The sequence below is a fragment of the Ascaphus truei genome, chromosome 7 (genome assembly GCF_040206685.1).
Source record: "Ascaphus truei isolate aAscTru1 chromosome 7, aAscTru1.hap1, whole genome shotgun sequence".
NCBI classification, from domain to species: Eukaryota; Metazoa; Chordata; class Amphibia; order Anura; family Ascaphidae; genus Ascaphus; species Ascaphus truei.
In genome coordinates, this window is record NC_134489.1 from 23,842,500 (window position 1) to 23,858,467 (window position 15,968).

General features: G+C 45.3%; 1 protein-coding gene across 5 annotated transcripts in view; it reads left to right on the plus strand.

Moving 5' to 3' along the window:
- Nucleotides 1-15,968, plus strand: part of TRPM8 (transient receptor potential cation channel subfamily M member 8) — a 99,111-nt gene that overhangs the window by 22,957 nt on the left and 60,186 nt on the right. For all 5 annotated transcript variants that reach the window (XR_012802556.1, XM_075607352.1, XM_075607354.1 and 2 more), the window contains exons 5-8: nucleotides 14,660-14,780; nucleotides 14,904-14,977; nucleotides 15,313-15,469; nucleotides 15,779-15,956. Coding sequence is in view for 4 of the 5 variants with exons in the window: in XM_075607352.1 (XP_075463467.1) it covers nucleotides 14,660-14,780; nucleotides 14,904-14,977; nucleotides 15,313-15,469; nucleotides 15,779-15,956 (530 nt within the window). In the remaining variant the exon portion in view is untranslated. The remainder of the gene's footprint in view (nucleotides 1-14,659; nucleotides 14,781-14,903; nucleotides 14,978-15,312; nucleotides 15,470-15,778; nucleotides 15,957-15,968) is intronic.

Below are 15,968 nucleotides of genomic sequence, written 5' to 3' on the forward strand. Positions count from 1 at the left end.
CTCAGGACATACTTGAAAACAAGAGGTAACTCTCAATGTATTACTTCCTGGGAAAATATTTTATAAATAAACTAGCTGAGAGACCCGGCGTTGCCCGGGATGTAATGTTCCCGCTCCTCTCTCTCTCTCCTCTCTCCTCCCCCCTCCCCCCTCTCTCTCTCTCTCTCTTCCCCTGTCTCCCCCCTCTATGTTTGTCCCCCGTTCACATCAATCAAGTCCCCCCCCTCTCTCCTTTACAGCTTCATGCAGTGTGTGTGTGTGCATCAGTCCGTGTGTGTGCGTCAGTCAGTCAATCTGTCTGTGTGTGTGCGTGCGTCAGTCAGACGCACAAACACACACACAGACTGACTGACGCACACAGTCAGTGCGTGTGTGCGTGCGTGTGCGCCTCAGTCAGTGTGTGCGTGTGTGCGTGCGCATGTCAGTCATTGTGTGCGTTCGCGCGTCAGTCAGTGTGTGTGTGTGTGTGCACGTCAGTCTGTGTGTGTGTGTGCGCATCAGTCTGTGTGTCAGTCAGTGTGTGTGTCTGTCAGTGTGTGTGTCTGTCAGTGTGTGTGTGTGCATCAGTCAGTGCGTGTGCGCATCAGTCAGTGCGTGTGCGCATCAGTCAGTGTGTGTGTGTGTGTGTGTGCGTCAGTCTGTGTGTGTGTGTGTGCGTCAGTCTGTGTGTGTGTGTGTGTGTGTGCGCGTCAGTCAGTGTGTGTGTGTGCGTCAGTCAGTGTGTGCATCAGTCAGTCTGTGTGTGCGCATCAGTCAGTGTGTGTGCGCGTCTGTGTGTGTGTGTGTTTGTGTGCGCGGCAGGCAGTGTGTGTGCGCGTCAGTCAGTGTGTGTGTGTGTGTGTGTGTGTGTGCATCAGTCAATACTGCTGTGATGCTGCCTTTACCATTTATATTTGCTGTGACTTCACTTCTCAAATTATGCACTTCTTTCTACCAGCCTCAGTATGTCTCAAACTCTATTCATATATCTCCATCTCTCCTTTCTTCCCCACTTCTCAGTTCACATAAACTCCTTTCTTACCTGCGTCCTCTGACACCACACAGCTATATCCCCTGCACTAAAAAACACCCCTACAAATCCTCCTCGCACATCCTCTTTCTATCCATGCTTCTCCTCCTTGCTTCTGGGGATATCTCTCCCAATCCTGGTCCCTGTCTTATTTCATCTTGCTCTCGTCCTCGCCTCCCACATGCAACTTCTACTCCTTCTGGTGTCAACCCCTCCAACCTCATACCCATCCCCTGCCACCCTCCCTCCTCTCTCCCTTTCTCCTGTGCCCTTTGGAACCCACGCTCTCTTTCTAACAAGTTCCTCTCTGTACATGACTTCTTTCTTTCTCACTCCCTGCTTCTCTTTGCTATAACTGAGACCTGGCTCACTCAGTCTGACTCTGCTCTGGAAACTGCCCTCTCCTATGGTGGCCTTTCCTTCTCCCACACTCCGCGCCCTGATGGCAGGGGTGGAGGCGTGGGGCTCCTGCTCTCTTCTGTCTGCCATTACCGAACCCTTCCTATTCCCCCCCCTCTCTTGCTTTTCCCTCCTTTGAGGCTCACACTGTCCAGATCTTCTCTCCTCTCCCTGTTCATGTGGCGGTCATCTATCGCCCACCTACCTCTACTCATCCCCCTTCTGCCTTTCTCTCTCACTTTGAATCCTGGCTCTCTTTCTTTCTCTCCTCAGACTCTCCTGTTCTTCTCCTTGGGGACTTCAATTGCCACATTGATGACTCCTCTCTCTCTTGGGCTTCCCGCTTTCTTTCTCTTACCTCTTCTTTTGGCCTTCAACAGTGGACTGCAGCCAGCACCCACAAGGATGGCCACTGCTTAGACCTGGTTTTCACTAAAAACTTCTCTCTCTCCGATTTCTCCATTTCCCCTTTTCCTCTCTGACCATCATCTCATCTCATTCTCTTTATCTCACTTCTCCCCTTCTCCACCTCCATCTACCCCCCAGTTCTGCAGAAACCAGCGCTCTATTCACTTACCTGACTTTGAGTCCACTTTACACTCCTCCCTCTCCTCTCTCAGCTCTGCTACAGACCCTGACAACCTGGTCAGAAAGTACAACTCTGTCTTGTCCTCGTCTCTTGATCTACATGCCCCGCTTTCTCTCTGCCGCCCTCGCCCTTCTAACCTCAGACCCTGGCTAAATTCCCACACGCACATGCTGCGTTCCTCCACTCGTTCCTCTGAACGCCTCTGGAGGAAGTCTCACACTCTCGCAGACTTCCTTCACTACAAATTTATGCTATCCTGTTTCAACTCTGCCCAATCGCAAGCTAAACAAGCCTACTTTTCTGCACTAATCAACATGCACAAGTCTAACCCACGCCGACTGTTCTCTGTCTTTGATGCTCTACTCAAACCACCCTCAGCTGCCTCTCCTTCCTCCATCTCCGCTCAGGACTTTGCTGACTATTTTAAGGAAAAGGTGGAATCCATACGGCAGAACATCCCCTCTGTTTCTTCCCCCCATCCTACACCTCTTCCTAACTCTCCTCCTGCCTTCCTTGAGTCTTTTTCCACTGTCAGAGGAGGATGTGTCGCTGTTGATCTCCTCTTCTCCCTCTACCACTTGCCCTCTTGACCCCATTCCCTCCCATCTCCTAAAACCTCTAGCTCCTACTATAATCCCTATGCTTACACACATTTTTAACTCCTCCCTCTGCTCTGGAACCTTTCCATCCTCCTTCAAACATGCAACAGTCATACCATTACTCAAAAACAGCAAGCTTGACCCTACCCGTCTTTCTAACTATCGACCTGTCTCCCTCCTGCCTTTTGCCTCTAAACTACTTGAACGTCTTGTATTCTCTCGCTTGCTCCATTTTCTCAACACCTATTCTCTCCTAGACCCTCTACAATCTGGCTTCCGCACTGCTCACTCCACGGAAACAGCCCTCACTAAAATAACTGACGACCTCCATGCTGCCAAAGACAGAGGTCATTACACTCTGCTCATATTACTCGACCTCTCTGCAGCATTTGACACCGTGGACCACCCTCTTCTCCTCCACATTCTCCATACTCTAGGTATTCGGAACAAAGCTCTATCCTGGATCTCATCCTACCTCTCCCATCGTACTTTTAGTGTCTCTTCTGCTAACACCTCCTCCTCCTCCTCTATTGATCTCTCTGTGGGGGTACCCCAGGGCTCTGTCCTGGGACCTCTTCTCTTTTCTCTGTACACACTCTCTCTAGGTGACCTAATAACAACATCTTTTGGGTTTAATTATCACCTCTATGCCGACGACACACAAATATACTTTTCAACACCTGACCTTACACCTGCTGTACAAACCAAAGTTTCTGAATGTCTCTCTGCTATATCATCCTGGATGGCCCTCCGACGCCTTAAACTCAACATGGCTAAAACAGAGCTCCTCATACTTCCTCCCAAACCTGGCCCTACTACCTCCTTCCACATTACTGTTGGAACTACAATCATTCACCCAGTAACCCAAGCACGCTGCCTTGGGGTCACATTCGACTCCTCTCTCACATTCGCCCCTCACATTCAAAACATTTCTAAAACTTGTCGCTTTTTCCTCCGCAATATAACTAAGATACGCCCTTTCCTCTGTTGCTCGACTGCTAAAACTCTGACTCAGGCCCCATTCTCTCACGTCTTGATTACTGTAACCTCCTGCTGTCCGGCCTTCCTGACTCTCACCTGTCTCCCCTACAATCTATCCTAAATGCTGCTGCCAGAATCACTCTACTCTTTCCTAGATCTGTCTCAGCATCTCCCCTCATGAAATCCCTCTCCTGGCTTCCGATCAAATCCCGCATCTCACACTCCATTCTTCTCCTCACTTTTAAAGCTTTACATTCTTCTGCCCCTCCTTACATCTCATCCCTAATTTCTCGGTATGCACCATCCAGACTCTTGCGTTCTTCTCAAGGATCTCTTCTTTCTACCCCCTTTGTATCTAAAGCCCTCTCCCGCCTTAAACCTTTTTCACTGACTGCCCCACACCTCTGGAATGCCCTTCCCCTCAGTACCCGACTAGCATCCTCTCTATCCACCTTTAAGACCCACCTTAAGACACACTTGCTTGAAGCATATGAATAGCACTGTGGATATTCTAAACACGATACATAATGCTTGGCCCCCTGCAGACGCACTTACCAGAACTCCCTCCTACTGTCTCTGTACGTTCTCCCTACCTACCAATTAGACTGTAAGCTCCTCGGGGCAGGGACTCCTCTTCCGAAATGTTACTTTTATGTCTAAAGCACTTATTCCCATGATCTGTTATTTATATTATCTGTTATTTATTTGATTACCACATGTATTACTACTGTGAAGCGCTATGTACACTAATGGCGCTATATAAATAAAGACATACAATACAATACAATGTGTGTGTGTGCGCGCGCATCCGGGTGTGTGTGTGCGTCAGGCAGTCAGTGTTTGTGCGCGTCAGTCTGTGTGTGTGCGCGCGTGTCAGGCAGTCAGTGTGTGTCAGTCACTGTGTGTGTATGCGGCTGTCAGTGTGTGTGTGTGTGTCAGTCAGGGTGTGTGCGCGCGTGTCAGGCAGTCAGTGTGTGTGTGTGTGCGCCTGTCGGGTTGTGTGCATGCGTCAGTCAGGGTGTGTGTCAGTCAGTGTGTGTGTGTGTGTGTGTGCATGCGTTAGTCAGTGTGTGTGTGCGTGCGCCTGTCAAGGGTTGTGTGCGTGCGTCAGTCAGGGGGTGTGTGCTTGCGTCAGTCAGGGGGTGTGTGTGCACGTCAGTCACTCTGTGTGTGTGCATCAGTAAGGGGTTGTGTGTGTGTGCGCGTGGCAGTCAGTCAGTATGTGTGTGTGTGTGTGTGCGCGCCAGTCAGTGTGTGTGCGCGTCAGTGTGTGTGTGTGCGTTAGTCAGGGTGTGTACGCGCGCGTCATTCAGTCTGTGTGTGCGTCAGGCAGTGTGTGTGCGCGTGGCAGGCAGTCAGTGTATGTGTGCGTCACTCAGTGTGTGTGTCAGTCAGGGTGTGTGTGCGCGTGTCAGGCAGTCAGTGTGCGTCAGTCAGTATGTGTGTCTCCAGGCACTCTGTGTGTGCGCGCGTTAGTCAGGGTGTGTGCGCGCGTCAGTCAGTGTATGTGTCAGTCTGTGTGTGTGTGTGTGTGTGTTTCAGACAGGCAGTTTGTGTGTCAGTCAGTTTGTTGTTGTTTGTTGTTGTGTGCCCCCCCCCCCCCTGCTTTTTCCTCTGCCCTGCTGCGAAGGGGGGGGGGGTGGTGGTGGTGGTGGTGGTGATGATGATGATACCTGCTCGCGCTCCCGGCTTTCCGGCCCGGCCACGGGGGAATGGTGGTGGTACCTGCTGGCGCCCCCCTGGCGCTCGCGGGGGGGGGGGGGGGGGGGAGTTGTGGGGTGGTGGTGGTACCTGCTTGCGCCACCCGGTGCTCCTGGCTCGGCCGCGGGGGGGGAAGTTACCTGCTTGCTGGTGCTCCCGGCAGTAATACAGGGCCCCGAGGAGACGAGCCGAGTGGGCAGGCGGCGGTTATTCGGCGGCGTGAGTTTGGCTGGCGGCGTGGAGGAGGCTTGGTGCCGGGGAGGCTGGGGTTTGCGGTGAGGGAGGTTTGCGGTGAGGGGGGCACATGGGTGTGTGTGAGACTGTTAGATCACACCGGCCAATGAGAGGTGTGCGGGGGCGGGCGGGCCAAGGGAGCCATCTCATTGGCCTAAAGGCGGAGTCACAGGCCAAAGGTCCAATGTGATTGCCCCTAGACACAGGGACATACAATGGTTTCAAAAATATAGATATATATAGATAGATAAATAAAATGTCCTGCACAAATAAAACTGATGCCATTCTGTTTAGAAGGGCCAGCAGTTGGAGCAGTTAAGGGATGATCTGCTTTAATGGTGCCCTTGTCCGGGCTCTCTTATAAATCTAATCTTTATTGTTTGTAGTGTTTGGAAAATGAAGCTCTCTCTCTGAGCTGAATGCAGCAATTTCTTAACAAAACTGAAGCCTAATGGGCTAAGCCCCCACTTGAGACAGATTTCCCAAGTTGACAAGGCCCCAAAATGGTGGCAGTTATAGGATCTAAACATTGTAAATAGCAGAGACATTTTCCTCTGTATTGTATGTAATTAATGTTTATGGGATGTATAATGAGACCTGCCCATCAAATGTATAAGAAAGATTAAAGAACAACACGCATGATGGTAACATATAGATAATTCCGGAGTAGAAGGGTTTTCGTCTTTGATACCTGACAAAAGGAGCCCATGGTTCATATCGTGGCTCGGTATATAAGAGGTTCCCCAAGCATTCTTATAAAAGACCAAAAAATAAACAGTGGCCAGCGCTCCAACTCACAAAGGACGTTCCTGGTTAGTCCAATAAAGCATGATATGGATGAAGGGGGTAAGGGGAGGGCACAAATGGATTTATGCAAACTAGTTTAATTGCCACAATCTTGACGTTTCGGTTGATCCATGCAACATTTAGCAAGGTTACGTGGATCAACCGAAATGTCAGATGGTATCATCTATACCAGCGGTGCGCAAAGTGGGGGGGTGCTGGATTTCTCTGAGGGGGCGCGGGCGGTTGCAGAGGCCCTGCGCTCTAACCCGAAGCATTTAAATTAAATGCCGTGGGATTGCGTGAGGCCTCTGCAACTCTAAAACTTACCTTGACTCCGCCCGCGTCACTTGTGTCCATGGCAAAGCGGCGTCAAATGACGCTGCGGGTCACGTGACGTCACATGTCCCCACGCGTGAGTTAAGGAGGGGGGCACAGAAAGCAGGCGAGGGGGTTTCAGCAAAAAAAGTTTGCGCGCCCCTGATCTATACCAAGAGAAGCCAACTCCAATCCTCAAGGGCCAGCACCAGGTTTTCAGGATATCCATGCTTCAGCACAGGTGGCTCAAGTCGTTGACTGAGCCACCTGTGCTGAAGCAGGGATATCCTGAAAACCTGACTTGATGGTGGCCCTTGAGGACTGGAGTTGGCCGCCCCTGATCCATATCATTGCTCCACAGGTTCCTCCGGACCAGTCTGGTCCTTTTTTTCCCTCTCTCCTGGTTTCTGTAATGTGAGGTCCCTTATCTCAGTGATACGATGTTCCTTCCTCCCCTGCACATCACACCATCAAATGATGGGAGGCAGAGCTGGGCAGTGGGGGCGGAGCCTCGTGTTCTGCCAGGGTTAAAAACTTCCACCTTTAAGAGTAGGGACCGCAGTGACTGAGCAGGAGCAGCCGGAGCAGAGGTGGCTCCCACCGACTAACCACTGGCAGGTATTGTGCTTGTGATTGCACTGTGCACATGTATGTATCTGTGCACATGTATGTGTGAGTATGTATCTGTGCACATGTATGTGTGAGTATGTATCTGTGCACATGTATATGTGTGTATGTATGATTGCATTGTGCACATGTATGTGAGTATGTATCTGTGCACATGTATATGTGAGTATGTATCTGTGCACATGTATATGTGAGTATGTATCTGTGCACATGTATATGTGAGTATGTATGATTGCACTGTGCACATGTATATGTGAGTATGTATGAGTGCATTGTGCACATGTATGTGAGTATGTATCTGTGCACATGTATATGTGAGTATGTATCTGTGCACATGTATATGTGAGTATGTATCTGTGCACATGTATATGTGAGTATGTATGATTGCACTGTGCACATGTATATGTGAGTATGTATGATTGCACTGTGCACATGTATATGTGAGTATGTATGATTGCACTGTGCACATGTATATGTGAGTATGTATGATTGCACTGTGCACATGTATGTGTGAGTATGTATGATTGCACTGTGCACATGTATATGTGAGTATGTATCTGTGCGCATGTATATGTGAGTATGTATGATTGCACTGTGCACATGTATGTGTGAGTATGTATCTGTGCACATGTATATGTGAGTATGTATGATTGCACTGTGCACATGTATGAGTATGTATCTGTGTACATGTATATGTGAGTATGTATGAGTGCATTGTGCACATGTATATGTGAGTATGTATGAGTGCATTGTGCACATGTATATGTGAGTATGTATGAGTGCATTGTGCACATGTATATGTGAGTATGTATGATTGCACTGTGCACATGTATATGTGAGTATGTATCTGTGCACATGTATATGTGAGTATGTATGATTGCACTGTGCACATGTATATGTGAGTATGTATGATTGCACTGTGCACATGTATGAGTATGTATCTGTGCACATGTATATGTGAGTATGTATCTGTGTATATGTGAGTATGTATGATTGCACTGTGCACATGTATATGTGAGTATGTATGATTGCACTGTGCACATGTATATGTGAGTATGTATGATTGCACTGTGCACATGTATATGTGAGTATGTATGATTGCACTGTGCACATGTATATGTGAGTATGTATGATTGCACTGTGCACATGTATGAGTATGTATCTGTGCACATGTATGTGTGAGTATGTATCTGTGCACATGTATGTATGAGTGCATTGTGCACATTGTGCACATGTATGTATGAGTGCATTGTGCACATGTATATGTGAGTATGTATCTGTGCACATGTATGTATGAGTGCACTGTGCACATGTATATGTGAGTATGTATCTGTGCACATGTATGTATGATTGCACTGTGCGCATGTATATGTGAGTATGTATGAGTGCATTGTGCACATGTATATGTGAGTATGTATGAGTGCATTGTGCACATGTATATGTGAGTATGTATCTGTGCACATGTATGATTGCACTGTGCGCATGTATGTGTGAGTATGTATGATTGCACTGTGCACATGTATATGTGAGTATGTATCTGCGCACATGTATATGTGAGTATGTATGATTGGACTGTGCACATGTATATGTGAGTATGTATGATTGGACTGTGCACATGTATATGTGAGTATGTATGAGTGCATTGTGCACATGTATCTGTGCACATGTATGTGTGAGTATGTATGATTGCACTGTGCGCATGTATATGTGAGTATGTATCTGTGCACATGTATGTGTGAGTCTGTATCTGTGCACATGTATGTGTGAGTCTGTATCTGTGCACATGTATATGTGAGTATGTATGATTGCACTGTGCACATGTGTCTGTGCACATGTATGTGAGTATGTATCTGCGCACATGTATATGTGAGTATGTATCTGCGCACATGTATATGTGAGTATGTATCTGCGCACATGTATATGTGAGTATGTATCTGCGCACATGTATATGTGAGTATGTATCTGCGCACATGTATATGTGAGTATGTATCTGCGCACATGTATCTGCGCACATGTGTATGTGAGTATGTATCTGCGCACATGTATACTGTATGTGAGTATGTATGATTGCACTGTGCACATGTATCTGTGCACATGTATATGTGAGTATGTATCTGTGCGCATGTATGTGTGAGTATGTATCTGTGCGCATGTGTGAGTATGTATCTGTGCACATGTGTGAGTATGTATCTGTGCACATGTATATGTGAGTATGTATGAGTGCATTGTGCACATGTATATGTGAGTATGTATCTGTGCACATGTATATGTGAGTCCGTATCTGTGCACATGTATGTGTGAGTATGTATCTGTGCACATGTATATGTGAGTATGTATGATTGCACTGTGCACATGTATATGTGAGTATGTATATGTGAGTATGTATGATTGCACTGTGCACATGTATATGTGAGTATGTATCTGCGCACATGTGTATGTGAGTATGTATCTGTGCACATGTATACTGTATGTGAGTATGTATGATTGCACTGTGCACATGTATATGTGAGTATGTATCTGTGCACATGTATGTGTGAGTATGTATCTGTGCGCATGTGTGCACATGTATATGTGAGTATGTATGAGTGCATTGTGCACATGTATATGTGAGTATGTATCTGTGCACATGTATATGTGAGTATGTATCTGTGCACATGTATACTGTATGTGAGTATGTATGATTGCACTGTGCACATGTATCTGTGAGTATGTATGATTGCACTGTGCACATGTATCTGTGCACATGTATATGTGAGTATGTATGATTGCACTGTGTATATGTGAGTATGTATCTGTGCACATGTATATGTGAGTATGTATCTGCGCACATGTATATGTGAGTATGTATCTGCGCACATGTATATGTGAGTATGTATCTGTGCACATGTATGTGTGAGTATGTATCTGTGCACATGTATGTATCTGTGCACATGTATATGTGAGTATGTATGAGTGCATTGTGCACATGTATGTATGAGTGCATTGTGCACATGTATGTGTGAGTATGTATCTGTGCACATGTATTTATCTGTGCACATGTATATGTGAGTATGTATGATTGCACTGTGCACATGTATATGTGGGTATGTATGATTGCACTGTGCACATGTATGAGTGCATATGTATCTGTGCACATGTATGAGTGCATTGTGCACATGTATATGTGAGTATCTGTGCACATGTATGATTGCACTGTGCACATGTATGATTGCACTGTGCGCATGTATGTGTGAGTATGTATCTGTGCACATGTATGTATGATTGCACTGTGCACATGTATATGTGAGTATGTATGAGTGCATTGTGCACATGTATGTGTGAGTATGTATCTGTGCACATGTATGTATCTGTGCACATGTATATGTGAGTATGTATCTGTGCACATGTATATGAGTATGTATGATTGCACTGTGCACATGTATGTGAGTATGTATGATTGCACTGTGCGCATGTATGTGTGAGTATGTATCTGTGCACATGTATGTGTGAGTATGTATGATTGCACTGTGCACATGTATGAGTGCATTGTGCACATGTATCTGTGCACATGTATGATTGCACTGTGCGCATGTATATGAGTATGTATCTGTGCACATGTATCTGTGAGTATGTATGATTGCACTGTGCACATGTATATGTGAGTATGTATCTGCGCACATGTATATGTGAGTATGTATGATTGGACTGTGCACATGTATATGTGAGTATGTATGATTGCACTGTGCGCATGTATATGTGAGTATGTATCTGTGCACATGTATATGTGAGTATGTATGATTGCACTGTGCACATGTGTCTGTGCACATGTATGTGAGTATGTATCTGCGCACATGTATATGTGAGTATGTATCTGCGCACATGTATATGTGAGTATGTATGATTGCACTGTGCACATGTATATGAGTATGTATCTGTGCACATGTATATGTGAGTATGTATAATTGCACTGTGCACATGTATCTGTGCACATGTATGTATGATTGCACTGTGCAGATGTATATGTGAGTATGTATCTGTGCACATGTATATGTGAGTATGTATCTGTGCACATGTATATGTGAGTATGTATAATTGCACTGTGCACATGTATATGTGAGTATGTATAATTGCACTGTGCACATGTATATGTGAGTATGTATCTGTGCACATGTATATGTGAGTATGTATCTGTGCACATGTATGTATGATTGCACTGTGCAGATGTATATGTGAGTATGTATCTGTGCACATGTATCTGTGCACATGTATATGTGAGTATGTATAATTGCACTGTGCACATGTATATGTGAGTATGTATGATTGCACTGTGCACATGTATATGTGAGTATGTATGATTGCACTGTGCACATGTATATGTGAGTATGTATATGTGAGTATGTATGATTGCACTGTGCACATGTATATGTGAGTATGTATCTGTGCACATGTATATGTGAGTATGTATATGTGAGTATGTATGATTGCACTGTGCACATGTATATGTGAGTATGTATATGTGAGTATGTATAATTGCACTGTGCACATGTATCTGTGCACATGTATATGTGCGCATGTATCTGTGCACATGTATGTATGATTGCACTGTGCGCATGTATATGTGAGTATGGATCTGTGCACATGTATATGTGAGTATGTATGATTGCACTGTGCACATGTATATGTGAGTATGTATCTGTGCACATGTATGTGTGAGTATGTATGATTGCACTGTGCACATGTATATGTGAGTATGTATCTGTGCACATGTATGTGTGAGTATGTATGATTGCACTGTGCACATGTATATGTGAGTATGTATCTGTGCACATGTATGTGTGAGTATGTATCTGTGCACATGTATATGTGAGTATGTATGATTGCACTGTGCACATGTATATGTGAGTATGTATCTGTGCACATGTATGTGTGAGTATGTATCTGTGCACATGTATATGTGAGTATGTATCTGTGCACATGTATATGTGAGTATGTATGATTGCACTGTGCACATGTATATGTGAGTATGTATCTGTGCACATGTATGTGTGAGTATGTATCTGTGCACATGTATATGTGAGTATGTATCTGTGCACATGTATGTATCTGTGCACATGTATATGTGAGTATGTATGATTGCACTGTGCACATGTATATGTGAGTATGTATCTGTGCACATGTATGTGTGAGTATGTATCTGTGCACATGTATATGAGTATGTATGATTGCACTGTGCACATGTATCTGTGAGTATGTATGATTGCATTGTGCACATGTATATGTGAGTATGTATGATTGCACTGTGCGCATGTATCTGTGCACATGTATGTATGATTGCACTGTGCACATGTATCTGTGCGCATGTATATGTGAGTATGTATCTGTGCACATGTATATGTGAGTATGTATGAGTGCACTGTGCACATGTATGTGTGATTATGTATCTGTGCACATGTATGTATGATTGCACTGTGCACATGTATCTGTGCGCATGTATATGTGAGTATGTATCTGTGCACATGTATGAGTGCACTGTGCACATGTATGTGTGATTATGTATCTGTGCACATGTATCTGTGCGCATGTATATGTGAGTATGTATCTGTACACATGTATGTGTGATTATGTATCTGTGCACATGTATATGTGAGTATGTATGAGTGCACTATGTATATGTATGTATGATTGCACTGTGCACATGTATATGTGAGTATGTATCTGTGCACTTGTATGTGTGATTATGTATCTGTGCACATGTATATGTGAGTATGTATGATTGCACTGTGCACATGTATATGTGAGTGTATGATTGCACTGTGCACATGTATATGTGAGTATGTATGATTGCACTGTGCACATGTATCTGTGCACATGTATATGTGAGTATGTATGATTGCACTGTGCACATGTATGTGAGTATGTATGATTGCACTGTGCACATGTATATGTGATTATGTATCTGTGCACATGTATGTGTGAGTATGTATGATTGCACTGTGCACATCTATATGTGAGTGTATGATTGCACTGTGCACATGTATATGTGAGTATGTATGATTGCACTGTGCACATGTATCTGTGCACATGTATATGTGAGTATGTATGATTGCACTGTGCACATGTATGTGAGTATGTATGATTGCACTGTGCACATGTATATGTGATTATGTATCTGTGCACATGTATGTGTGAGTATGTATCTGTGCACATGTATATGTGAGTATGTATGATTGCACTGTGCACATGTATATGTGAGTATGTATGATTGCACTGTGCACATGTATGTGAGTATGTATGATTGCACTGTGCACATGTATATGTGATTATGTATCTGTGCACATGTATGTGTGAGTATGTATCTGTGCACATGTATGTGAGTATGTACTGTATGATTGCATTGTGCACATGTATATGTGAGTATGTACTGTATGATTGCACTGTGCACATGTATATGTATGATTGCACTGTGCACATGTATATGTGAGTATGTATGATTGCACTGTGCACATGTATATGTGAGTATGTATGATCGCACTGTGCACATGTATATGTGAGTATGTATCTGTGCACATGTATATGTGAGTATGTATGATTGCACTGTGCACATGTATATGTGAGTATGTATCTGTGCACATGTATGTGTGAGTATGTACTGTATGATTGCATTGTGCACATGTATATGTGAGTATGTACTGTATGATTGCACTGTGCACATGTATATGTGAGTATGTACTGTATGATTGCACTGTGCACATGTATATGTATGATTGCACTGTGCACATGTATATGTGAGTATGTATCCGTGTACATGTATCTGTGAGTATGTATCTGTGCACATGTATCTGTGAGTATGTATCTGTGCACATGTATGTGTGAGTATGTATGATTGCACTGTGCACATGTATATGTGAGTATGTATGATTGCACTGTGCACATGTATCTGTGAGTATGTATATGTGCACTGTGCACATGTATCTGTGCACATGTATATGTAAGTATGTATCTGTGCACATGTATATGTGAGTATGTATGATTGCACTGTGCACATGTATATGTGAGTATGTATCTGTGAGTATGTATGATTGCACTGTGCACATGTATGTATCTGTGCACATGTATATGTGAGTATGAATGAGCCACCTGTACTGAAGCAGGGACTGATTGAGCCATCTGTGCTGAAGCAGGGACTGATTGAGCCATCTGTGCTGAAGCTGGGGATATCTTGAAAACCTTACTTATTGGGGGGGGGGGGGGGGGCTTGAGGACTGGAATTGAGCCCCCATGTAGTAAGACTTCCTTGCGTCTCTGAGTCCTTTAGCTCAATCCCTGTATCTCCCCCTGATTCCCTGTGCTAGCTGGTTGACCTTGGTCGCTCCCTGTATATCTGAGTGACCAGAAGTGCCAGTCTCCCGCAGGCTGATGTCAGCTTTCCTTTCCCTTCAGGTTGGTGGACAATTCCTTGGATATAGCCAGGATGAGAAGTCACAGGAGCGGGATGTTGGAGAGCTCCCGAACCCTCTACTCCAGTATCTCCCGCAGTATCGAGCTGTCCTTGGATGAGATAGTAAGAGGCGTCCACAGGGTGACACTTGCAGCCCTCCTCCCGCAAATAGGGGAAGGGCTACACTTTTTGGAGGGCGAGATGACATCAACATGTGATGTTAAATCATCCTCTGTGTGTTTACAGGATGCGGCCAAATTCATTCAGGAGAACTTCAAGAAGAGAGAATGTGTGTCATATACTAAGGATCCCAAGTCTTTGTAAGAATCAACCCAAACAGACACCCTGCATGACACTGTGACATGGTCATCACAGCTCAAACTGACAGTGATATGACACAACTTTGTGACACACATGGGCATGACATGTTCTTCTAAGGGACAATTGACCTATCATGTTTGCCCTTCTGACTGCAGACTGACTCAGAGAGAAGGGATTAATGGTCCATCAAGTCTGTCCCACTCACAGGTGGGAGTAGTGGCCCTGTTGGGTTGATACCTCCTGACCCTGACTGGGTGGCTGTGTCCCTACACAGTGAGTGAGTGTACCTACGTGGAGAGCGTAGTGTCGCCCTCACTCTCCTCTCTCATTGCAGGGAGAGCCTGTGTAAGTGCGGATACCCCAAGGCCCAGCACACCGAGGGCATCCAAAGCAACCAGAACGAAAAGTGGAACTACAAGAAGCACACAAAGGAGCTGCCCACGGACGCATATGGAGACATTCAGTTTGAGGCATTTGGGAAGAGGGGGAAGGTGAGTCCTGCTGACCAAAGTAGGTTGGAATGATCAGAGGAGAGGAGGCAAGGTGAGTCCTGCTGATGAGAGGGTGGTGGGGGAAACAGACCACAGTAGGGGACAAGGGTGGTGAAGCAAGGTTGTGCATGTTGTCCGGTAGTGGGGGACTTACAAGAGGGAGAAAAGATGAACTGAGAAGGGAATCTCTGTATCATATGAGCAGTGTCTATGGGATGTATCAGACTCCTGTGTCTGTTTAGTGTAGGATGTGATACTTTGTATCAAAGGAGCATTGATATTAAAAGACCCCCATGTCTGCCCCTGCAGTACATCCGGCTGTCCCGGGACACCGGCCCAGAGACTCTGTATGAGCTGATGACAAAATACTGGCAGCTGAAGACCCCAAACCTCATCATCTCCGTGACTGGAGGCGCCAGAAACTTCTCCCTCAAGCCACGAATGCGCAAAATCTTCAGCCGGCTCATTTACATTGCTCAGTCCAAAGGTGTCTGGGGGC